Consider the following 25,069-nt stretch of genomic DNA (forward strand, 5'->3'; position numbering starts at 1 on the left):
ATTTTTAGACACCCTTCCACCCGCCATGCCCTAAACGATCCCTGTTCCATCCCTGGTGGAAATTGGGGGTTATGAAACAACAGCATAAATGGGGATAGAACAGTGGTGAGAGAACAGTGATGAGAGCCCCTTTTGCCAAAACGGAGTCTCAGATGTCCGCTACCAACCAAACTATTTTACTAATGTGCACATTTGGTGGTCTATGCGCTTTCCCAAGTCCTGCTAAGGGTGCCCCTACCACTGCCCTGTCCTGCTGTGCCCATATTTTCAGGGTATCGCCTGTTAACCATTCCCTCACTGCCCAGAGTTGTGCTGCCCCGTACTATTTATGAAAATGTGAGCCCTAGTCCTGCTTCATTTCTTGGCACCGTCAGAGTGCCCATCGCAATACGGGGGAGGAGATGGTTGTTCTGCCATATATATGCCGATACAATTTTACTACGGGAGCTAAAGAAGGATTTAGGCACCGGCACTGGGAGCGTAATATAAGATTCTTGGAAGAATAACCATCTTCACCGCTGTCAACCTCCCTGCAATAGCTTTGTGATCCTCCCGGCCATGCTGATCCCTTTGACCACATCCGTGACCCAATGTTTAATTAGCAGTGGTTCTAAATAAATGGCGTAAAGCAACAGACAGCGGGCATCCTTGTTTTGTGCCTCAATACCTTTAGACACAGTGCCATTAACTGCCAGCTGAATGGAAGGAGCTTGATAATTTACCCGCACCATCTGAAGATATCCTGACTCAAATCTCATATATTCCATTATGCGGAACAAAAAGCACCATTTCACACGCCAAATGCTTTTTCCGCATCCAAGGAAACCCGCAGGGCCGGCAGTTGCGTTATGGCTATCTTTTCTATAAAATGACGGACTCTGCGCACATTGTCATGTGTCTGTCTCATTGGGATGAATCCGCACTGATCCGGCCCTATGAGTCTCCAGAGAAGTGCTGTCAACCTATTCGCTAAGATCTTTGTGTGATTTTTTTGCGTCGAGATTTATTAACGCTATATCAGCCGGGAAGTGTTGGATCCCAGTTGGGTTTCGGGACACCACTACTTTTGCTTCCTTCATTTGTCCCCTGTAATCCTCTCAGTAGACCTGAATGTCTTGTACAGTCTAATGTGCCATGGGATTAGATTCACTTGAAATTTGTCATAGAAGCTCGCCGGGTATTCGTCCAGACCGGGTGCTTTATTCCGGGGCAGCAATTTAATTGCCTCTGCTACTTCGCTTTCTTGAATCGCCTTCTCCGATTGTTCCCTCTCTAAGCTAGAAATGTTTGGCAACGGGAGGATCGTGCTCAAATATGCCTCCTGCCTATCTGCGTCCGGATTATCTGTGGAGTACAATTTGGTGTAGTAATCCTCACAAATTGCCTTGTTGCCTGTAACCATGCCCCTCTCTTCCGCCCTCTGTTTCAAGACCGTATGGGCCAGCAATTTAATTTTCAGTTGTCTTGCTAACAACCGGTCTGCCTTGTTTGCTCTCATATAATACTGTTGCTACATTTACAGTAGGGCTTTCTCTGCCCTCTTTGTGCGTAGTCGTTCCAGCTGACCTTTGGTGTGTTTAGGGCTCTCTGTAAAGTTCTTTTCGGACCTTTAACCGTTAACGGTTCTCAAGTTAATTTTCCAACTGCCTTTTTTGCTTCTCCCTAGTAGCTTTTAGAGCTATCCACTGACCTCTCAGTACTGCCTTGAATGCATCCCATTTTGATTGATTCTAGGGCCATGTCCGGCGTTGCATTCTCTGCAGTATGTGTCTATTTTGGCCCTTATTGATTCGACTAGAACAGGATCATGCAATAAATCTGACGGTAACCGCTGGTTCCATAACCCTTAACCCTCCCCAGTATACGTGTGGAAACCCATATGTAGTCTATCCTAGATAAAGAGGAGTGGGCACGAGAGTAATAAGTATAGGCCTTGGCATGTCCCTTGACTTCCCGCCAGACGTCATGCAATGCCAGCATAGTGATTCTGTGCTTTCGACGGTGCTTGTATATGTTGAGGCCTGCGTGCTCCTATGTTCTTGGGGAACCCAAGCTATGTTGAAATCCCCTGTCAATACTATGTCCCCTTTGCAAATTCCTCCAGTTGCGACAGCATCCCCCGTAACAAAATCATCTTGACCAACATTAGGGGCATAGACAGTAGCTAGTGTGTATACATGGGATTATTTGTTCACATCAAGAAAAATATACCTTTTCTTGGGTCTGCCTGGGAGTCCCGGACTTGTGTATTCAACCTGTCGCGCATTACTATGAGCACCCCTGCTGTCTTATCCATAGTGTTAGCTTTATGGATCTGAAAGTAGCCTCTAATCTTAAATTTCCCTTTGTCCCTCTTCCTAATGTGGGTTTCCTGATGCATCATTTTGTCTGGCTTTTCCGTTCTTAAAAATGACTCCATTTTCTTTTTTAATTGGGGTGTTCATACCCCGCACATTATACGTAAGAATGGTGATGGTCATCGCTAAAGGGCGCCCCCCTCCTTCTTTGCCCCTTCTACACTTTCCTCTTACCCCTTTCATTTTCCTCTTTGGGAGTTCCCTCCCTTCCCCTTCCCCCAACCCAACATCAAAGCCCCAATCACCGAACAAATCCTGTACCTCCCCCATGGTTCCACCCTTATCTTCCCTCATCCCTGGCAAGAGCCAAAGTCCCTATGATTGTCTGGACATAGTCTATAGCTTTGGACCCCCCAACATTCCCAGAGAACATTTGTAGGTTATACTAACCCCCACCCTTGGATTCCTAGCGGTCAGCCACTGTGCCGTGGCCCCACCGTGCTGCTGCAACATGCCGTTTCTTTTGATTCGCTTATCAAAGTTATCAAGCCAATAGTGGGTCCACCTCAGGCCCTCCTTCTCAAATAGGCGTCCGTACATTAAATTGTGTAGTCTTACAGCAAGGGTCGTCCTGTCTGTCAGTGCTAGTTTTGAGACGCTTTTGGAGGGGTATTTGCCTTGCCGCAACTGCCTTGAGTTTGCTTTTGAACATGGGGCCTGTTTGCTTTCTCGTGGATACTCCCTTTATTCAGGCTTGGGTCTTGTCCCGTTGTCTGGTAGCAGGTATTTGGCAAAGGAGTAGGATATATAATGTTTCCTCTCCTCGTGTCCTTTATATCACCTGCGGGGGCTTAGATCTATGGGGACATATGTGGCTCCCCCGTTGCCGCCCCCACCTTTATCTTCTATCTGGGTCAGCCAGTTTACAGGTAGGCCCTACCCTTGTCTTTGGGGCGCATTCCCCCTCCCCTTTATTCAGGTTTGTCCTTGATCCGTGGGCGTGATGGCTGCTTGCAGTGTCAAATTGGCCCGGTCGGTCGTGTATGGCTGCCCACGACAGGGCCTCTTCCCATGTGCAGCCCCTACCGGATGGTTGGGGGGCGGGGGGTCTTATATTGGGCTTGTGACGTTGGTGGAACCCTGCCCGATTGCCTCTCGCCTTCCGGGCCTATATGGTGCTCGTCACGCCCCCCTGCTCCACTTATCTGTGAGGCGTGTTGCTCTCACCTCCCGGGCTCCTGTAGTGCCGACAGGCACCCCCACTGAGGCTGCACAGCTCAGCTCCTCGCCTCCACAAGAGGGTCTGCACCCGCCATGGGCCAGGAGCATAGACCATCGATGCTGGAGGGGGATGCCTCCCAGGTACGCCCCACACCCCTCTTGGACACAGGGCTCAGTGCCCACACCGCAGTGGCCGGCACCACCACGTGCCGCTCTTCCCTGAAGCCCAAGCAGTCTGGCTGCTCCGCTTGTTTGTGTAACGGGTGGAGGTCCCGGTGTTGCTGATGCCCTGGCCCCTTAAAGATATGTCCATGTTTATTTGCTCATTCTCTGCTTCCTTTGTGGTCCGGTGAGGACGGAGCTGGACTACGCACTTTCGTCTTTGTCGGCCGCCATCTTGGAATCGGCTCTCCACTGTTAACTCCATGTACACTCCTGGGCATGCATCTCGGTGGATGTTCAATTGAGGCAACAGAGCCCTAATGTTTTTTTGGCTACTTAACATACCCTGATAACCGGTATAAGTCATTAATCACAATGACTAATCCCCCACACTAACGTGAGATGGGGGTTTAGATTCTATTAAAGACAAGGAGGCGATTATTATGCATTACAATCTTTACTCTGAAACCACAGCAGCAAAGAAAAAAACTTTTACAAACAAAAAGTTGTAAAGAACAGAACTAAATAGAGTTCAATGTCAATGTAGGGGAGCTCCCCAATCCATCATGGAGGACAGGTCATGCCCTGCAGGCGACCAATGAGCAGGGACCCTTCCTTATATAAGTCTGTTACTCTAATCCCAATTCCTCTTTCTATAGCTGTCTTGAACCAGACGTCCACTGCACAGATCAGACGATAAATGATTAAGGAAATTCCAGCGAAGCTCTTGTACCACGCACTCCATAACTTGTAACTGCGAGCCACACTCCTGATCAGAACCTCAACTTGTAGCTGTAAGAACAACAAGCAAGAAGGGTGGGTGTTTGGGAAGAACAACAAACCAAAGAATGTTCTCACTTTAACCACCTGTGTACATGCGCATCACAATTGACATATTATATCATATCATATCCAGGGTGGGAGGGAGGGATAATAATCGCCTCCTTGTCTTTAATAGAATCTAAACCCCCATCTCACGTTAGTGTGGGGGATTAGTCATTCTATGGCAAGACAGGAGGCTCATATTATGCAAGTTCAAAGCCCTTGCATCTCATTAGTACAACATGATCCATACAATAGAGCTAATATAATAAATAATAAATAAAATAAAAGGGAAGGAAACATTTAAAATGCTTTCATTAAGTAATCAGCTGACCGCAAGAGAATTGCCCAAGACTAGGTTGCCTGAAAACTGTCTTATAAGGCATAGTCAAATCCACTGCAAGAAAACAGGTAATATGCCAATTCCAACGTTCCTTACAGGCCACCAAAACCAACTGGTTAAAAGAGGGGAAAATATTGAACAAAGTTCTCCTATACTAATAGGTTAGGACAAAACTCATCTGAAATAAACACCTCTGTTGTCTAATCAAACATTTAAACACTTAAATTCATACCATCTTTGGGAACCTAGAAAGCAAACCAAAGAAAATAGCACCTGGCTCTCCTGGAGATAAAGTAAAGTACCCCATAGGGGTGAAAGTCCTGTAGGTTCCATCCCATGCATTAAAGGAAGATATTGCATTAGAAACAGGGCATGTCACAGAATTACACCGGGGAACCCAGAGGGAAAGACAAATCTTCAAAAGGTAAAATGGGAGTAAAAAGTCATTTTTATAAATTTGTAATAGGACAACCCATCCTGAGCAGAGCAGAAAAGCAATAGAATTAACTCACAATTGTCTTCAGACATATGTGTATACCAAGGAGGGATGTCTTCTGGAGGCAGAAACGGAATGGAAGAGAGGGGCCCCGCCTGAGAAGCTAAACCCGTCAAACCGCCAACACGGAGACCTTCAGACCTCCCGAACTCTTAAAGAAGGACTCTGCTACCATGACAAAAGGCAGATATTTACAAACCTGATCTTTAAGAGGCCAAACTGGGCAAGGAGAAAAAATGTATCCGACATCCAATCGCCACCATTATAGCGATATCTAAACCCCCTTGTAGATATGCCCATTGCTTGAACCTTGTTCCCTTCTCCCTGGTGATAAAAACTAACCGAAGGAGGACACCAAAATTCCAAAGTCTTAGCAAGACTCTAAACTGCAAAGAACTGATCACTAAACAGTTAAACTGAAGTTGCACACCAGAAGAGGTCCAACCTATATTTCAGCCAGATTGCAGATCCTTGAAGCTCACAGCACCCTGAGCTGGCACCTTACTACAAAAACAACTCTTGTGAAAACCCAAAGGTCCACCTGCCATGCAAGTGACTATGAGAATCAAGTCGTTAACTAAATATATATCCCAGCCCTCTGGGAATCGTAGCGGCAGACACCTTCTGATAGTTAATGTATAGACGCTAGAACGCATCGTGATAGAGGATCATAATAACGTGGATGGGGGATAGTATCACTCCCAGACCCCTCTATCTCACCAAGGGACATTGAGCCCTTCCAAAAGAGATGAAACCTCCCCCACTTATCCAAGGGAAAAACCTTGCAATCCAGAAGAAAGCTACCATGAGGACCATACTAAAGCCCCGCTTTACACCCTTAAGAGAAATAAATACACACTAGCACCTCTAACCAATCCCCTGGCCGTGGACAGGTTCCGCTTAACTTATTGAAATACCAGAAATTAGCCCAAAGGACAGTAACTGACGGGAGGGAAATGCTCAGTGCGAGTCTGCACTGGTCACGCGCCAGAACTCCTGTAAAAAGGAAAAAACGGAAACCATCGGGTGTTACTCCCAGAGGTGTAATATTATGATGCAATCTCCCCAAAGGATGGCGGGAAGGGGAATGAGGGGGAAAGGACTCTGGATAATTATCAATGCCCCGTAAATGTAAGGTTGAGAAAGAAATCTGGGACCACTGTCTCCTCAAACCCTGAGGTCTGAGTCACTGTATTCATGTGAGGCTGACTGGCCACTAAGGGAATCGGGGGGGGGGGGAAGGAAAAACTAAGCACATTGTCCATAGAAAAACAGTACTTATACAGTACTACGAACCCTCAGGTATACGAGTGGTGCTTATCACTACTACGAACGTTGTGTGGTGTGAGGTGTTCACTTATCGATCTCAGCAGGATAAAAGACTGATGTAGACCTTTCCAAAATTAGGAACCTGTATCAGCAGGGTCATCACGGATATGAAAACAGCACTCTATTTGCTGCACTATAGAAAATATATATATATAAAGAGGTTAGGCAACGCTCATGAGGGTACAGAAGCCTGCTCGTACTCCTCGCGCAGAGGAGAAGTTGCAACACACTGTTAGATGGTTAGCTGAACCATAGGCCAAGCTTTGGGAAGAAAACCATGGGGCAGGCGCCATAAAGTTTATTTGGCAACTTGTCTATCTGATACCATCAAGTGTTTCCAACACTCCATCCAAGTAAAACATGGTTGCTTAACTTGTCATGCAACAAACTGAACAGTTACCCTCGAGCTGACCCTGTCTCCACCAAAACCAATAGAATAATGAATGTCCAATGGGACAAAAGTAGGGGAGAAAAACACGACCCCACTAAAGAGAGCCTTAAGCCCTGCAGACCTCAATAGAGGCATAACGCATCATCTTTTTTCTTCCTCATGTTGAGAGAAGAATACTGTAGCTTAATCAGCACGGGTATTGGGTGGAGCAATTGAGGTTGGGAATCAAAACCTAAGGAAAGGACTGAGTTGTCCTGAAACTAACTAAGGTAAAGGGGTAAAGGGCGACAGAATTTTTAACTAAAAGACAAAGGATAACATCAGAGAGATGGTTAGAGAGGAAGGTACAACCCCCCATATGGGTCTGTTTACAACCACATCCACACACTCTTTTCTTTAAAGTACTTAATAAATAAAGAATATAATATATAAAATATAAAATATATCCCAAGAAGAGGGGTTACGCCCTCACAGGGGTCCGAACCCTTATATAAGCTGATACTCACTGAGCTATCTGGGCCACTGACAATTCTGAAAAACGCAAATGTGTTTCAGTCAACACTTAAACATTTTGTTTATCAAAAAGCGTACACTGAGCAAGTGTACCTCAACTGCTCACCCCAGCAGGGCGTGGCAACCAGCAGTACACGAGTGGGTACCTCGCAATAGAATCCAGGCAAAGCCTGAAACCAAGCAGGGTACGGCATGTTTACAGGAAAAACAATGCCATCTGCCATATGCAGCACCTAAATAAAGCTGCAGACCTTAAGGGAGGAATACACTGAGCAAGTGTACCTCCAACTGCTCGCCCGAGCAGGGCGTGATAATCAGCAGTACACGAGGGGGTAACCTCGCATTAGAACTCGGGCAGAACCTGAAACCGAGCAGGTTATGGTGCACACCAGTTAGGGTAACCACCCAAGTTGCCGACTTTAAGGGAGGAAACACTGAGCAAGTGTACCTCAAACTGCTCACCCCAGCAGGGTGTGGACCCAGCAGTATACGAGGGACCCCTCGCAGAAAACCCAGGCAACCTTGCCACCGAGCAGGTGACTGCACCTTTCCAGGGAAGATAATGACATCTGCCACAGCAGCACCCAAACAAAAGAAAACTGTCAAGTTTAAGGTAGCATACACTGAGCAAGTGCACCTTCAACTGCTCGCCCGAGCAGGGCGTGATAATCGGCAGTACACGAGGGGTAACCTCGCAATAGAATCAGGCTGTACCTGAAACCGAACAGGTTACGGCAGCTACAGTGAAGGCAAATCACCTAACTTAAGAAATAAGTAAATAAATAAATAAACAAAGAAAATAAAAACCGCAGACTGGCAGTACATCGGGCCCTTGCGCTGGTTGGTCAGACTTTGACCTAAAAAATACACAGTCTAACAGTATACATTCTTCTAAAGGTAAGGAAATGTATTGTGTCACCAGGGATACGAAATTACAAACATTGGACAAAACCACATTTTTAATATTAAAATGTTTGTGCTATAATCTTTCTGAAGAAGTTATGAACCAACCAAATGCCCAGTAGGAAATCCATGCTCAACTGAGCGAAAAAGGTGACAATAAAATACCTCCATTGTAAAATATAATTATTTAAAAAATAATAATTAAAATATCTAATCTTAAAATATATATTCTAAAACACATAAAAATACACAAATAAACATGCGCTTTATTTGGCCGGCCGCGAACCCGGGTCTTCCTGCATGGGAGACCTGCAGCTCTATCCTTGGGCTAACTTGCCTCAGAACTGAAACAGAGGCTTTTGTTACTAACATAAGCCACAGGGGCAGGTCAAACCCAAAGCCTGCAGCACCTGGAATCCCCAGGCGACCATAAATCTCTCAAGGGGCACAAATTCAAACCAGAGCCGCGTGCACCTTAAGGGCGTCGCGCCCACTAAACCATTACGCCTGGAATTCACAGGCGAAACTAAAGAGGGAACAGTGTAAACAACACTGCTCGCGCGCGCTGTGAGAGAAGCCGGGCTTCTGCTCGAACGACGCGTGCGAGTTCAAATGCCACGAATACATTTTACAAGCTTAGAAACACCTGAGTTTACAAGGCCGAGAGATTTTTTTAAAGAAGAAATAAATTAGATAGCTCTCTTGAACTCACGTCCTCACGGACTAAGTTCAACCATTGCACCACTGCTTTAGCTGAAACGTGAGGTATAAACGTAATACATAATCTCTTGCTAACATTCTGAAAGACACCCAAAATGAAACCAACGGCCGCACGCGGCTATCCAGATACAATGTATCAACATACCAATTCCTTTATAATAAAGGTAATTAACACATATTTACAATATATACCATATTTAAACTAATAAAGCCTTCTACTGACAAACAATGCGAGACACAACTGAAAGGGGTGACTTAGCTCTGTGGTGTCAGCAGCAAAGAAAGAGGAATTGGGATTAGAGTAACGGATTTATATAAGGAAGGGTCCCTGCTCATTGGTCGCCTGCAGGGCATGACCTGTCCTCCATGATGGATTGGGGAGCTCCCCTACATTGACATTGAACTCTATTTAGTTCTGTTCTTTACAACTTTTTTGTTTGTAAAAGTTTTTTTCTTTGCTGCTGTTGTTTCAGAGTAAAGATTGTAATGCATAATATGAGCCTCCTGTCTTGCCATAGAATTGTCTGTGTTTTCCATTTCATGCTAATAAAGTGGGTGTGGTCAGCTACCTTTTAGTCCTTCAGAGAAAATATGCTTATGTACAGTCCGTGTGCTTTAATCTTTCCTTTCGTCATTCGAGTCCTCACAACCTGTGTCTGCCTTCCCTCTGGATGTCTGGCATTGGACATCGAGTTTCTTTTTTTAAATTATTTTTCTTTTTAATTTGTGTGTTTTAGTTTTCTCAGGCATCATATTATACAACCTTTGCATCATTACAACAGATTATATATTCAAAGCCCCCTCCCAACCCACCCACTTCCGAGAATCCCACCCTAACCCCAACTAAACGGTACATTTTAATCACGGCTTATTTTCTGCATACATCTGCAGAGATTTTACTTCTATCTGTTCGTAGTTCTACTCCTCTAACGTCCATAGTTTCTCATTCAACACCTTTGAATCTACCCCGTCATGCAGTTAGCATCTGCAGAGGTTCAGGGAGGTTTGTCTGGCGAGCTGAACAGTGCTTGAACTAAAGCATCCCAGGTCATTACATCCTCCGAGGTTTCTCACATTGCCATTTGCATGACTTTATACCACACCTCGAGTTTCTATGGTGATCCATGGAAGGGTGTATGTCAAGATAGAGGGGCGCGTAGTATAAAAAAAAGATTTTGTGAAGCTTTTTCTGGGAGGTAAGACTTCCTCAATACAAAGTCCTATGAAGATGAAGCGCAGTACTAGAGGGAGCAATGCAGGCATGGCTTTTGTTTTATCTCGAGTGTATTTGTAAACTTGCCCCCTTATTTTATTTTTGTGTTATTCCTTCACAGGGGAAAGAAAGCATGGAAGGCCAGGCCCCAAACTACGAGGCAAGCCGGCTGAGGTGGGACTTGACCGCTGAACAGATCATGACCCTGACCTCTGATCTTATGGATAAAACGAAACGTGTCTATGACACGGTCGGATCGCAGGACCTTGACTCTGTTAATTTGGGGAACACCCTGAAGGTGCTGGCGGACGTGGAGGTGGAGTACACAGGTAGAACTCTAAACGCGTGGACTCTTGTTTGGCAGGTGAAGGGTGCAATGGGTGTCAGGGCGCCGCCCATCACGTCCTGTGCTCGACTGGGGTTGTTTTGAAAGGGGTCGCACTCGCTGAATCTGCAATAGTGGCTCTTACTGATGTATGGTGTTGAATGGCTACTGCTTTTCCTGTTTGGGGTTTGCTTTTTTCAAGGGGTTGGTATCTGTTCCTTGGGTTAAAATAAAAGTTTGGCACTTTATTTCCTTCGCATGGGCTTTCCGGCGCGTAGTTTTCAGTACCGCGTTTTCACCAGTAGTGTTCTGCACGGAAAAGGGTGATTACGTGAACTAGAGCACACGTGTCTGAATACACGCGGTTTTCATGCTCTTCAGGTTGGGTAGGTCCATCATATGGAAACTTGCTGAACCCGTTTTCTTTCCACACAGGTGCTTGTTTCCTGCTGCCGTTTTGTGGGTTACTGTTTATAGGGGTGTATGGTAGCTCACAGACTGCTTGACATATATTGGGGTTTGTTTGATTGTCTCGAACTCCAGCTGCTTTTCAAATGTCGGTGTCCCTTTCCAGTTTGATATTTACATCTGTCAGGTTTTTGTGTTCATGCGTCTCCATTCTTCCCCTCACTGGCCCTGTCTCTTTTGTGTGAATGCCATTTTTCCAAGAAACGTGCTATGCCCCCATCCCATATTCTGCAGACTTGCTGAACTTTTATCCCCCCGCCCCCCACCCTCGGTCCCCCCTTCCCATCATTGCGGCCGTTTCACCACATTTTTCGTGGGATTTTTTGGGCGGAGAATGTGACTATATACTCATTATATTTGGTGAAAAGGGGGTGGCACCTAACAAAAAAAATCGCCAGCGTTTGTATACCCAAGAAAAATCTATACAGCGTGCCAAACGTGTTCAATCACCTGCACATGACTGCTCACGCGCTCTAGTCCGCAGACGTTTCGCTTGGAAGTGGCGCAATCTCTGTTCCTTGAAATGCGGATGCAGTTGTTGCTTGTTGGGGCATACATCGTTTTTCTTGGACTTACTTCTAATGGTTTGTCTCCGGCAGAGCTCTGGTCATACACATTCCACTATTAATGGCACAATGAGAGCACTTTTCAATTCATTGTCGGTCTCCTCCTCATACAGCTATTTATTGGTGTGAGAACTTAATGCCACAATGTGAGCACTTTTCAGTTCAGTGGTCAGTTCCCTCCACCATACATATATTGGTGTGATAACTTAATGCCACAAAGTGAGCACTTTTCAGGTTAGTGGTCAGTCCCCTCCATTATACAGCTATTGGTGTGAGAACTGAGTGAGACTGTTATAGCATTGAAGTTACCCCAGCCATGTACCAGAATCGTGCTTCGTTGAATAGCAGCGGGTCATGTTCTTCAGACTGTTGGACTCTTGGTCAGAAATCTGACTGATGACTGTGGAACCCTGTCTGACCCGTGAGACTGCAGGGTCCGAAAGTCAGCGCTCTAATGTGAAGGAGTGCATACTGAATCTGCCAACCTGTAACACGTGTTGTGTATGTCGAACACATTTTATGGGACCAGGCATGCCTGCAGAACCATTACAAGCTGTCTAGAACAGTACAGCAAAACAAAAGCATTGTTCGGAAATAAGTGACTAAAAAGGAGATTTTTAAAGCTTTCTGAAATTACAAATGTTTCAATAATGAACTTTTGCATAGGTTTCGGTTCCTGTTGGGGACTGCAGGATGCCGGGCGTTTTAGAACTCGTGCAGTGTGTGGCCTAACCTCAGAAAACCTCGCATTTATGACCCATGGTGCTGGCAGGTCCCGCAGGAGAACGTTCTTCCTTTTTTTCCTGGATTCTGGAAAGCCTGAGTAAGCATTCTCTCCAACTAACGCAGCGAAGTGCTGACCACCCGGACCAGCCTGGATTAGTATGCAGCGGCTGGTGCCCGGCCCCCGAACACCTTCACTGCAGGGTGTTTGCGCAGCCACCGTTGGAGACTGCTCAGGTGTCAGTGTAGTGTGTGCGTGGTATGGGTGGATTGGAGTGAAGTGAACATTCAGATGTCCCCTGCTTCTGGTCACGCTCTGCCATTTCTTTTCCCTTTCACTCCCAGGACTAGCAGGGTAATTCCCATGGCAGGAGCGTTTCAGTTGAACAAAGTATATTGTATTACAATAACTACCAGGGCTTTTCATCAGTACAACGCCTACATTGAAATATGAGTGCTGAGGTTATAATGGAAAATGTTCTTCACCAAATTGCTCAATATTTTGTTGCTTTTCTTGGACACATGCAAAGATGTGTTTCTGGTGAAAAGGGACTCCGAGGCACCAGGTAGGGAAGTGCAACTCTTTTACTGAAGTCCAGTTGCCAAGGTTGCATACAGTATAAGGGAAGACATAGACATCCACCGACCCTCTCTCTCTCAAGCACTCGGCTCACCAACTGACACCCAGGGAACACTCAGGGGCTCTCGCACACAAACATTGCACAAGCATTCCTAACACAGACTGAGGAAAAAGGTATGAAACAGAACAGAAAGGGAGGACCATCTGATGCAGCGACCAAAAGTCTGAAAACTCCAACCAACACCTAAAGCAAATCCCCTCCACCCCCACAAACCTCTCTCTCTCTCTCTCTCTCTCTCTCTCTCTCCATTCAGCCTAGAAACAGGGTGCAACCATTGTTGAAATGTATTTTGTGTGAATGAATGAACAATATTTCATGAGTGTGTGTGAGTGGTACGAATGACGATGTGTGGGATATTAATCAACTAAAAGCTGATGCTGTATGATTACATTGTATAGGCCACTGAACCATCTAGGCCCCCAATGCTGGGACACATTTGTGGAATTACGCTGCATTGCTTCTATACAGTGATGTTTTCTACAATGTTTGTTTTCAATCTTTTTACTAATCTTCCCCTTTCTTTTGATTAGTCCCACGAGCGGGTAATCAAATTGTTTATGCATCAAATTTATGTAGTGCACTTGTGTTTGAATATTAATTTAAAATATGCAAATGTTTTAAATTCATCAACTCTGTTGTCTTCTATCTTTGATATGATCCCCATGGTTTGAGGACAAAGGTTATCTTTCTCCTGTTTTGCTAAAACGGCTGTCAACTTTGGAGTTGCAAGCCTTTTTGTTGTTTGACAAGGGTTCCGCCCTTTATGTGAGGGTCTGCTTGTGACTCATCTCTTTCCCTCAACCTCCTTGTGTTCTATTGTTGCAACGCCCACAAAGCCTCATCCCGTCAACGTCCTGCAACATGTACAGGCCAAACCGTCGAAACATAACTAACGGTCAATGCTTACGGGCCCAAAGCAGGATGGTCAGTCTAGGGGAACCAGCCCCAACACCACAACTCGCCATGAGGTCCATAACGTCTCAAGTCACAGCCATCTCTCAACATACCACCAACAACTACGGTGCACTGAAAGGACAGTACACTCCTAGGCCACTTTATAGCACAGAAATTTTAAACAATATCCCAAAGTGAATGGACATTAGCAACATAAGAGGGGAGAGACCCTAATAGTAGTGCATAGTGCATACAAAGGAGACAGAAGGACAGAGATGAGTTATAGCTACCACTGCCTGTGTGCCCCCTAATGCTAGGAAGCACTGTTGTGCCGCTTATCTAATAGTGATGGGAAATGGCAAAGAAATATCTACCAATTCTAGTATGCAACTGTAAAAGGATATAGTTGGGGAATTGGAATAATCTCCCACAAAAGTCACACACTGCGTGAACTGTGCAATGTGTGGATTGATTTAGCAGTAAAAAGTGACCTAAATAGCTCAAGCATGCGCCAAACCAGTCTACTTATGGTAAAAATACAGTTTAATGACCTGTAGAACTGACTCGGGGTATGTAGATGTTAGTAAAAGATAATAAAAAAAATGATCAGTTTAGTAAAACCCGGTTGGTTAGTAACCTAACCTGTACTTGTGAAAGTGTCAGTTGATCAGACATGATGTATCAATAGTGAAATGATGGAAGCCGAACAAAGCTTGCACGCAGGGTGGAGGATGCCTAGAGGGCCACCCTATAGGTGTGGAACTGAGAACAAGTGATTACTTCAAGTTCTGAGTCAACCACAACACTGCCAACAGCACTAACCAAAACTATACATGCCAAACACAGGGCACCAGGTACCCACACCATGGCACAATTGGAAGAAGAGGACCACCCCTTCAAGGGTACCAGGTGTCTAACTCCAGGATCTCCAAAAGCAAGGTACTTTTCTCTAGGCCTCCATCGAAACGCTTCCTCGGAAACGAACCGCTGCTGCTGACCGAGCAGCTCCATTGCCATGAAACGTTGGCCGGCCCATTGCCATCCCCACACGGACACACTGTGACATCACCAGTATGGGGAGGATCAGAGTATAGCAGAGCTCCCTGCACCAGCAGTACTCCTGACATCAACGGACCTCTGCCCAAAGGTGCCAGCTCTCATCCAGCGACATGCAAGGCTTCCTTAGACTGCACCACTCTCTGCTGTGCCATACTGCATTGCTCAGTAACTTGCTCCGGTAAGGACCCCTCAGTTCTCGTCGCCCATTCAGGAATTGCTAAGCAAGACACTCCTGCAATCTTTCCTGCAGACACACGGTCCCAAAGGCCCTAGGCACATCTCTCCCAGGCGGTTTAAGCTGTCTCTTTGCATCTCTCCCAGGCTTTTCAAAGCTTTGTTTGAGTCTCGCTCAGGCTGTAGTAGCTGCCTCCTATGTCCTGCCAACACAAAACGGCCCACACTATCCCCACAGGGCCATTTACAGACCACCTGCCCCTTGCAGACACAGTCGTGCCCCAAGCTGCCCCTTATCAGCCAGTCCTGCCGCTGTCGCTCCAACAACAATCAGGGGGTCAGCTCACCTTGATGGGGCGGGGGGCCAGAGGATGCTCCTCTCATAGTCTTAGTCTTACCTTTCTTCATCTGGGTGCAACTCCCCTTGACCGCTGCTGCAGGTTTCTGGCTCTTCGCTCCCTCCTCCGCAACTCCCTACCCCCTGCCGAAGCCAGATTATCGCCAATGTAAAGATATGAATCCGGTGAAAAAGCACTGAGACACCAGGCAGGGAAACGGAAACTCATTTACTGAATTCCAAGTTGACAAGATCACGTATAAGGTAAGTTAATAGGTAAGTATAAGGGAAGTGTTACGCTCACCTGGACCCCACAGGGGTGTCGATCGGACCCGGACAGCTGCGGTCTCCTTCAACGTGATGCGTAGTGCAGAGATGACTACTGGCCCGCCTAGTCTTGTCTGCTGGACCTGAAGAAGTATTTTCCTGCAAGTGGAGATGGGGATTAACCACCTGTGGGTTTTAGTGATGGCCTCCCAACTGTTCTCGCTCTCCCCCACTAATCACCTCCAATATCCCCTTAGTAACCTCACCTTATGTTCGTAAAAGATGAGCTCTCCATCCTGCGTGTCTTGCAGGGGCGCGTAGATAACGGTTACTTCACTGGTTTGAAGGCGTTGGGAGAGTTCCGGTAAGTATTGACTCTGAAGTCCCTGGCGGGATTGGTAAGTATCAATTTCAAAGAGTTCAATGTGCCCGATGTTCACTCTTGTCCCCTTCCTTCCTTAAGTTGCAACTGAGTTTGTGAGAAGAAGGTCTCGTAGCTGCTGCTGGCGTTCAGGTAAGAGTCTGTGTTACCCAACGCTGTCCGGTAACTATTGCATGCGTTAACGTGTTGTTTTCCCTCCCTCTTTACAGATGCGGCATATGAAAATGTGGAGAGTTATGGAATAATACCGCCAGTGGTAAGTCTATGGTGGTAGGAGGTTGTATTTGTTGATTCCCTTGGCTCACCTTGTTTTTTCTTGTGTCTCCTAGGTGACGGATTATGGCGAGGAAATGATGGAGACAGTGCCGGATCGAAAGATGCTGTGAGAACTGGTGAGTATGGCGCCGTGCTGGAGCTGGCGAAGCGAAACGTGCAGGACTGATGTACTTTCCAGGTCCAGAGATGAAATGGTTCTGGAATTAGGTGAGGAATTTGAAATAAGTCAGTTTTCTAACCTTGTCCTTTTCTTCTTCTTTATTCTAGGAGCTCCGGATTCGAGGCGGGCGTGGCAGAAGACTGGATGCTGGCTGCAGGCATGCAGGCGTGGCAGAAGACTGGATACTGGCTGCAGGCACGGTGAGCGTCGCGCTGCTGGATGCAGAATAACGCAAAGCATGTGCTGCTGTTCGGGTGTAGTTCAAAAAGCCTCCAAAGTAGTTCCAGGTAAGAAGTTCCCTAGAGCCACGCCCGAGTAAAAAATAGTCCCTGTAACAAAATAGTCCAATTCAGGCCTCATGTAGGCTTGGGCTCTTTTGCAGCATGGTCTGCATCAGGTAAGTAAAGTCTATGAGCCTGGCGCCTATGGCGCCAGGACTGATTTCTATGATGAGCCTGGCGCCTAAGGCGCCAGGACTGAACCCAGACAGCCCCTAGCCAGGGCTGCTGAGGTTTAAACAAATGTCTGGATGCCTGATCCCGGAGCTGAGGGCCTTGGTCCTGATGCCCGGGGGTAGGCATCATGACAGGAAGACATAAGAGACATCCACTGGCACCCTCTCTCTCAAGCACCGGGCTCACCAACGGACATCCAGGAAACACTCAGGAGTTCTCACACACAAACATGACACTCCTGAACATTCCAACGGTTTTCATTCACACAGCACCGAGGCAAGGGAGAACCAAGACGTAACACACACACACACACCAGAATCCCAGAAGTATAACCAAGAGTCTTGTATTTGGTCTGTCATTACCAAATATTTTCCTGTATTTGTAAATTGTGGCAGAATCGCTCGCACTCTAGAACACACCACAAACAAAAGGCAGCAATCTGTTAACCAATACAACTGTTGATTCAACCATAAAACTTTGCAACTTCTCAAAGTCACATGCGTGATTCCTGAAAACACAGGTTTTGAGAGATTTTGCATTCTATAGTGTTTGAGTATCCAAAGTATTCCATATTCAACATATGAACTCCTTTAGTGTATACTTTTTTCAAATTGTTTAATACATTAATCTGGTACAATGGCATGTGCTGTATGCCGACACGTGTTTCGCCTTCTTTGGGCTTTATCAAGGCTACAACCATCATTCAAGTGAGCATTTTAATCGTACAAATGTTTTAAAATAAGACGAAGGAAAAGAGGAAGAATCACAAATGTTACGGTTTCTACAAATGTGGTCCTTGTACTAACACATGTGTTAGGGACTGGACATCTCAATGAAGATTACCCATGCTTACAGCGCAGGGAGTCATGATTCTATTAGAGACAGAGGCCACACATCCAGTGTGTTCCTGTAGTTTTTTGCATCCTGAAAAATAGGTGACCATTACTGACCCAGCAACATCCCCATGTCACTTCCTGCCTGGTCTCCTCTTGTTTCTTTGGTGATCCATCAACCTTAACAAGTCCCAACAATCAACTGTGGTCCCACGAAGTGCTCAACACGAACTGTGGCGTGCACCTCTGATCCAACCACAGAACAGCAAATAGCAATGCTCTTGGTCGATCTGCAACAATACCATCGGTTATGCCCTTACTTCAGCCGTTCCTATGGTCGTCCCCTAGGAATAAGAAACAGACCAACAATCCGTGAGGGAATACACAGCCTCATACCAGCACACCAATACAACGTTGTATGCACAATACTGACTGCAGACGGATCGACAATCCCATTCACTGCTTAACTTGGTTGGATAATGCTATCCTCCAGGTCTTTAATAGAATCTAGACTCCCTGCTCTGTAAGCCTGGGTAATCTTCATTCTATGTTCAGACCGGAGACCAGCATTATGCTTGTTCGAAGCTATCCAATACTACCCCAGCCACGGAAGACAAAGGTCTAAAATAAGTCTTGAAAGTATAATGTTCGCCTCCGGTCTTGACATGGAATAAAGCTATTTCTTAATTGCAGGAGTAAATGTATGCTATGTCATTGTTTGTATCTGTAAAAAAATACTATAAAGGAAGCACAATTAGAGTATTACTCACCAGAATAATATCAGTTAAGTGTTATCGGATGCCAGGATCCAAAGATGCCCTTAGCACAACACTGGCAACAGAACCATCAAACTGATGACAAAGCAGTGATCACGTTTCTGGGGACAGACCATCACCCAGGGGAGGCAGTCGAGAGCTACATCTAAGACAACTGTAAGCCAGACATATCTGTGAACAGTGTACTTTATACACAGGACTCAACTTGGATGATGAAATGCAGGTTTTTGTAACCAATATTTCAATGTTACTGATCCATTCAGTTAACATTCCTAGTAAAGTACTAGCTGGAGATGCCGAGTATTGTACCTAGCATATAATTGACCTATATTGATTATATACTATCCAGTGTTCAATAACAATATGATAATTACATGGGATAAACCACAACAAAGGAATTTGTATTTTAAGATATTCCTAAACAAGATCCTGCAATGACAGACTAATCATTTTTTGTGTACCATAATTATTCTTTCAGAATTGTTTGGAAAGCTACATTGCCAATGTTAACCAATAAATCATAGCATGGATACTTTATCTGTACAAAGTTATCCAAAATGAATAATCAATAGGTGAGTCAGGCATAGGTAAATATAATTGGCATAGGCATCCGAAATGAACAATTATAATTGACATATGATTTGACCAAACAGTTAAGGATTCTACTATTGCCAAAATCAGGGCACTAATTGGAATTTACTGGCATTGAGATGCTCCAGCACAAGTAACCATTGCTACTTTATGAAGTACCAATGCGCTATTTAACATGGAACTATCTTGACCTCTGCATGCATATAAGTTTTTTTACTAAACCCAAAATGAATAACATTTCAACTATATCAATTTCAGGAACTGAAATTGATATTGAATAAACAGGAGCTAAAACCAGCTCCTAGGTATTGAGACACCTAAAGGTGTCTCACCCGCTAGTCCCTGGGGATCTGTATTCTAGGTGGCCAGGACACGGCCATCGCTTTTGGATCCAGTTCCTGGGAGTGGACCAGTGCGGGAGGATCAACTGGGTGAGGGCTCTTCGGATAGTGGAAGTGGGACACCGGAGAGTGAGACGCAGTATCCCCTTCCATGTCATTTTTTTTTTTTAAAACGTGTTTATTTTAAACAGGCAGATTATGACAATACAAAGCTTAATCTCTTGCGACATGAAGCATACAGTAATACCATTTGACGCTCCTCCCACCCCACCGTCCGGACTCCAGTTCCGTCTTCAAGTCCCCGCTGGGGATCTCCATCCTGAAAGGTTCTCCTGGCCAGTTGGGACTTGAATGTCAGGGCTGCGAACCTTTGGTCAAAATCCAATACCGGACCCCAGATGTTGCGAAAGCGATGCAAAGTGCCTGCCCCGGCAGCCGTCACCTTCTCTGCGATCAGAATGTCCCAGACTTTCATCCACCAGAAAGGCATGAGAGGGCCTTCCGTCGTTTTCCAGGTGCGGGCTATCGCGTTCCTGCCCGCAAGTAGGCATTGCGATAATAGTTTGGCTTTGGGACCAGACCTTGGGTAGATCCCGGGGATCGGTGCTCCAAGGAGAATAGGTTCGGGGGCCAAAGGCAGTCGCACCTGAGTGATGTCCGCTATCGTCACTAGGCATTGTTTCCAAAAGGCTTGAGCCTTGGGGCAGGACCACCACATGTGGAAGAAGGAGCCTATTTGGCCGCATTGTGGGTTGAGTGTGGAGTTCATGTGATGAAGTCTTAGGGGAGGGTAGCACCACCGGAGGAGGATCTTGTAGGCGCACTCTGTTTGTGATGCATGATGAGGAGGTGTGGGCCCGGGACCAGATGTCAACCCACTGTTGGTCTTTAATCGGATGGCCCAGGTCCGCCTCCCATAGGGCCATGTACCGGGTCTTGGAAGTTAAGAAATCCGTTTGGAGGCGTTTATATAGAGAGGAGATTCTCCCTCGGGGCGGGAGCTCATTAAGGGTCAATTCGATGGCTGTGGGGGGGCGAGTAGCTGCCTGGCGAGTTTGTGGGTGGGTGCACCAGTGGCGCAGCTGGGTATATGTGAATCTATCTTGTTCCTGGATCCTAAAGAGTTCTTTGCATCGCTCAAAGGTGCAGGGTTGCCCCCTTCAAAAAGTGGTCCCAGGGTCTCTAGGCCTCCTGCAATCCAGGACTTAAAATTCCGGGGAGACAGACCAGGTGAGAAGGTCGGGTTCATAAACACCGGGGGGAGGGGGCTGAGCCCCGTCGGGATCCTCTTCTGTTTCAACACCTTGTCCCATACCGAAATGGTGTGTTTGGTGGTCGCCAGAAGATTCCGCCACTGTCGCCGTTCCGGAGGGGGGATATGTGGGAGAAAGTGCAGTGGGAGGGGTAATTGCGCCTGTTCGAGGTCCACCCATCTAGGGCAGTTGGTAAGGACTTGCCATGATTGGATGCAGGACAGTTGAGCCGCCATTTGGTATTTCTACAAGTCAGGAACCCCGAGGCCACCGAGTTTCGCGTTGCCCAGCATCGTGGATTTAGGGATCCTGGGTTTTTTCCCCCTCCAAATAAACTGCAGCATTTTCTTCTGTAGGTGTTGAAGGGCTGGCGCCGGAACTGGTACCGGGAGTGAGGAGCACGCGTACAGAAGTCTTGGTAGTAAGTTCATCTTACAGGCTGTAATACGGCCCATCAGCAATATCTCTTGTGCCGCCCAGCGCCTCAAATCTGCCTCCAAATTAGTAAATAATGGGGGAAAATTAGCCCGATAGGCCTCGCTTGAGTTGGCCGGGATCTGGACTCCTAAGTAGCTAATTCCCCTGGTCGTCCATTGTATTGGGCACAGCGGAATTAGGGCTTCTCTGTCTTCCCGGGTCAAACCCACTCCCATGGCGGCTGATTTCCAGAAGTTGATGGCGAAGCCTGTGACCTTGCCATAGCTCGCTATCTCAGCTAGGGCTTAAGGGAGGCAGGAGCGGGGTTTCGTGATAGTCAGGAGGACAACGTCCGCATAGAGGGCCAGCTTGTGGTGTTCCGGGCCTGATTGAAAGCCTTCGACTGCAGGGTTCAATCTGATCCGCTGGGCGAACGGTTCCATAATTAGAGCGAAGAGGAGTGGCGATAGCGGGCATCCCTGTCGGGTTCCGCAAGTTAATTGATGGGGGAGGAAAGGGTGCCATTAACTCTGAGAAGAGTTTTGGGAGCGTTGTAATTTGCCAGTGTCATAGTGCAGAAATCCGGGCCAAATCCAAAAGCCTCAAGGGTGAGCCTCATGAAAGTCCAATCTACTTTGTCGAACGCCTTGGTCGCGTCCAGGGCCAGAAGCACCAGTTCCTGGGAGTCTCGGGAGGCAAGTTCCACCAGATCCAAGGCTCTTTGAATGTTGTCGGCCGTGGAGCGGTGTCTGAGGAAGTCACTCTGATCTGCACTGCTTATCTCTGGCAAGAACTGAGATAGTCATGATGCTAAGATTTTAGAGTATATATTAGCATCTATGTTGAGCAGGGCAATCGGTCTATCTGATGCAGGGTTCTTCGGATCGCCTCCAGGTTTAGGTAGTAAGACCGTAATTGACTCCTGCATGGACGGGGTTACAGTGCCTGTGGTCCTGAACGAGTTAAATAATTGTACCAAATGTGCTAATAGTTGGAGTTTGAAAATCTTGTAAAACCTGGTTGTATACCCATCAGGGCCAGGGGCTCGGGATTTAAGGGCTTTTATTGCCTCGTCCACTTCCTCGTCAGTAATCGGCGCCTCCAGAGAGTCACGGGCTGTTCTTTTTAGCCGGGGAAGCGCTGCACTCCGTAGGTATTCCTTCTGTTCATCCATGTCTCGCACCGGAGCGGTCATCACATGAGTCAGGTGGGCCGTAGCGAGCTGCAGTTTGTCCTGGTCAGCGTAGTGGACCTTGCCTTGTTGGTCCCGCAGGCCCACAATTGTGTTGTTTCTCTTCGCCTTGGCAAATTTGGCCACTAGTAACTTATTCGCTTTGTTGTTTTTAGCATAATAAAACTGTTTAGCTTTTGCCATTGGTGGGCAGTGTGTTCGGCGTAGTGGGCCTCGATCTTTTTGTGCGCTATCTGGATGGCCCGCTGAGTTTTAGGGTCCAGCCCTTCTCCTTATGGGTCCTTTCTGCATTTTTAAGTTCTTCCTCAAGGCCCTGGCGAGTTTGACGTTTGTGTCTGTGATAGGCCGCTCCTTGCGCAATCAGTTCACCCCGCACTACTGCTTTCATTGTGTCCCAAGTATTGGTGGTAGAGGTGTCTTCACTGGGGTTTTCTTTAAATCAGTTGGTGATCGTGGTTGCGATCGCGTCTCTGAGTGGCATCTCATTAAGAATCGGATCATATAGTGTCCATCTGCGCTGTTGGGAGTTAGCTGGTTGCTGCACTCGGATTTCAAGGGTCACCGGGGCGTGATCAGACAAGATTCTGGAGCCAATTGTCACATTGTTGGTGAACGTGAAGATTTGTGGGGACACTAGGAGAAGATCTATCCTGGAGAAGGTTCTGTGGACATGAGAATAAAAGGAAAAGTCTCTTTCGGATGGGTGGAGTACTCTCCATGAGTCCACCACCCCCAGAGTTCTGAATAGTTGTAGGAGAGCCAGGGCTATGGTGAGGTCTCCGGTGCTGGGCGGGTGCGACTTGTCTTTCGTGGGGTCCGGACCCTATTGAAGTCCCCTCCAATCACTATCTGGCCTTCCAGAAATGGAGAGAAAGTTGTACTCAGGGATTCATAGAACAGCGCCTGGCCTGAGTTGGGTGCGTATACGGAAATTATAGAGTAAAGTTGTCCTAGTAGCAGGCATTTCACCACCATGTACCACCCTCCGGGAAGCTTATAGAGTCTAGAATTTGAGGGTTCAGTCCATTCCCAAATAGGATAGCTGTGCCACCCCTCTTGGAGTATCCAGATGAGAAAAGTTGTTTCGGGAGCGTAGGCGGCTATGGTCTGCTGGCAGCAGATGGGTTTCTTGTAGCATAGCTACTGTTGCATCGTCATTCTGAAGCTTCTGTAGGATGGACTTGCGTTTGGCGGGTGAATTTAGTCCCTTGACATTCACGGAGACGAACCTCGGAGTTCGATGTTCTGGGACCAATTCCAGGGCCGTTGACGAGTCCTGGGGGTGAGGGGGAGATGTAGAGGGATCAGCCATCATGTCGCGGAGTGTGTGGCCATTCCCCAACCTGCCTATGGGGTTTCTTCTCGGGCCGCCAACGGGAGGGCTGAGTTTTAACTGAGGGTGGCGGACCTTTTGTGGGTCTAGTGCCTCCCTTGGCCAACGGGGCCGTAGAACAGAGTGTAGCCAACATGGCTAACCTTACAGGTAGTCTTAGTGGTTTGTTCCAAGGACTCATAGGTGGACTGTGCCTTGGAACCGGGCATGGACCGTGGAATAATGCCCGCTGCTTTTAGGGATGGAGCTCATCTGTGTTCCTGAGGGTGCTGATCGGATCATGGTGCCGGGCTGACGAGCCGGGATAGAGGTGGTGGCTGCATCATGGGGTCACATCCGGCTATTTCCTCTTCCGGAATCTGGTAACCCTCGACCAAGAATTTTGTGTGGGGTTAGGGGAGGCCACCAGGTCTGAGTCAGCCGTTGCTTCGGAGGGCAGGGAGGACGAAGGCTTGGAAGCATGTGGGCGCAGGATGTTGTCAGCATCCTCCAGGTGGCTAATTTTCCTGAGTGAGCCCTTGTAGGAAAATTGCAAAGCTGTGGGAAAGAGCCATCTGTAGCGGATTTTCTGAGCTTGAAGAAGGGTGGCTAGAGGGCGGATAGCTTGCCTCTTTTGAAGAGTAAGAGGAGAAAGGTCGTGAAAGATTTGGAGGGAGGTCCCTTGGAATGTAATTTCGTCTTTGGAGCGGCTTATTGCCGAGATGGCTTCCTTCGTGGTAAAGAAGTGCACCCTAGTGATGACGTCAGGGGGGCCATCCGATTCCACTCCGCATCGGGGGTTCAGCCTGTGGGTGCGATCTAGGAGAAGCTGTGAATCTTCAAGGTCAGGGAGGAGAGATTGGAAAAACAGGCCCACATAGTCAGCCAACCCATTGTCTGGGATCGAAGTGGCAACCCCCCAAATACAGAGGTTGTTGCGCCGGGCCCTATTTTCCAGGTCTTCCTGCTTGTATTCCAGGATGTCATACTTGTCCTGCAATAGTCTGAGCGTTGGACCTCAGTTAGAGCGGAGGCATGATCTTGGATATGGTCCTCAACAATTCCCATTCTTTGTTCAACCTCCGAGACTTTTTTATCTGTACTTTCCAGCTTAGTAGTAAGTTCCGCCATACAAGAGCGGAATTCTGATTTGATATCCGCCATGAATTCACGTATATCTTCTTTGGTTGCCAAGGGTCTTTTGTTGTCTAGGGATT

General features: G+C 47.0%; 1 protein-coding gene across 2 annotated transcripts in view; it reads left to right on the forward strand.

Annotated features, from left to right (window-relative positions):
• THOP1 (thimet oligopeptidase 1) overlaps window positions 1–25,069 on the forward strand; it is a 295,527-nt gene that overhangs the window by 56,882 nt on the left and 213,576 nt on the right. For both annotated transcript variants that reach the window (XM_069646651.1, XM_069646654.1), the window contains exon 2: window positions 10,532–10,739. In XM_069646651.1, the coding sequence (XP_069502752.1) occupies window positions 10,544–10,739 (196 nt within the window). In that variant the 5' untranslated portion in view covers window positions 10,532–10,543. The remainder of the gene's footprint in view (window positions 1–10,531; window positions 10,740–25,069) is intronic.

This window comes from Ambystoma mexicanum, chromosome 1p, assembly GCF_040938575.1.
Source record: "Ambystoma mexicanum isolate Mex_15411 chromosome 1p, UKY_AmexF1_1, whole genome shotgun sequence".
NCBI lineage: Eukaryota > Metazoa > Chordata > Amphibia > Caudata > Ambystomatidae > Ambystoma > Ambystoma mexicanum.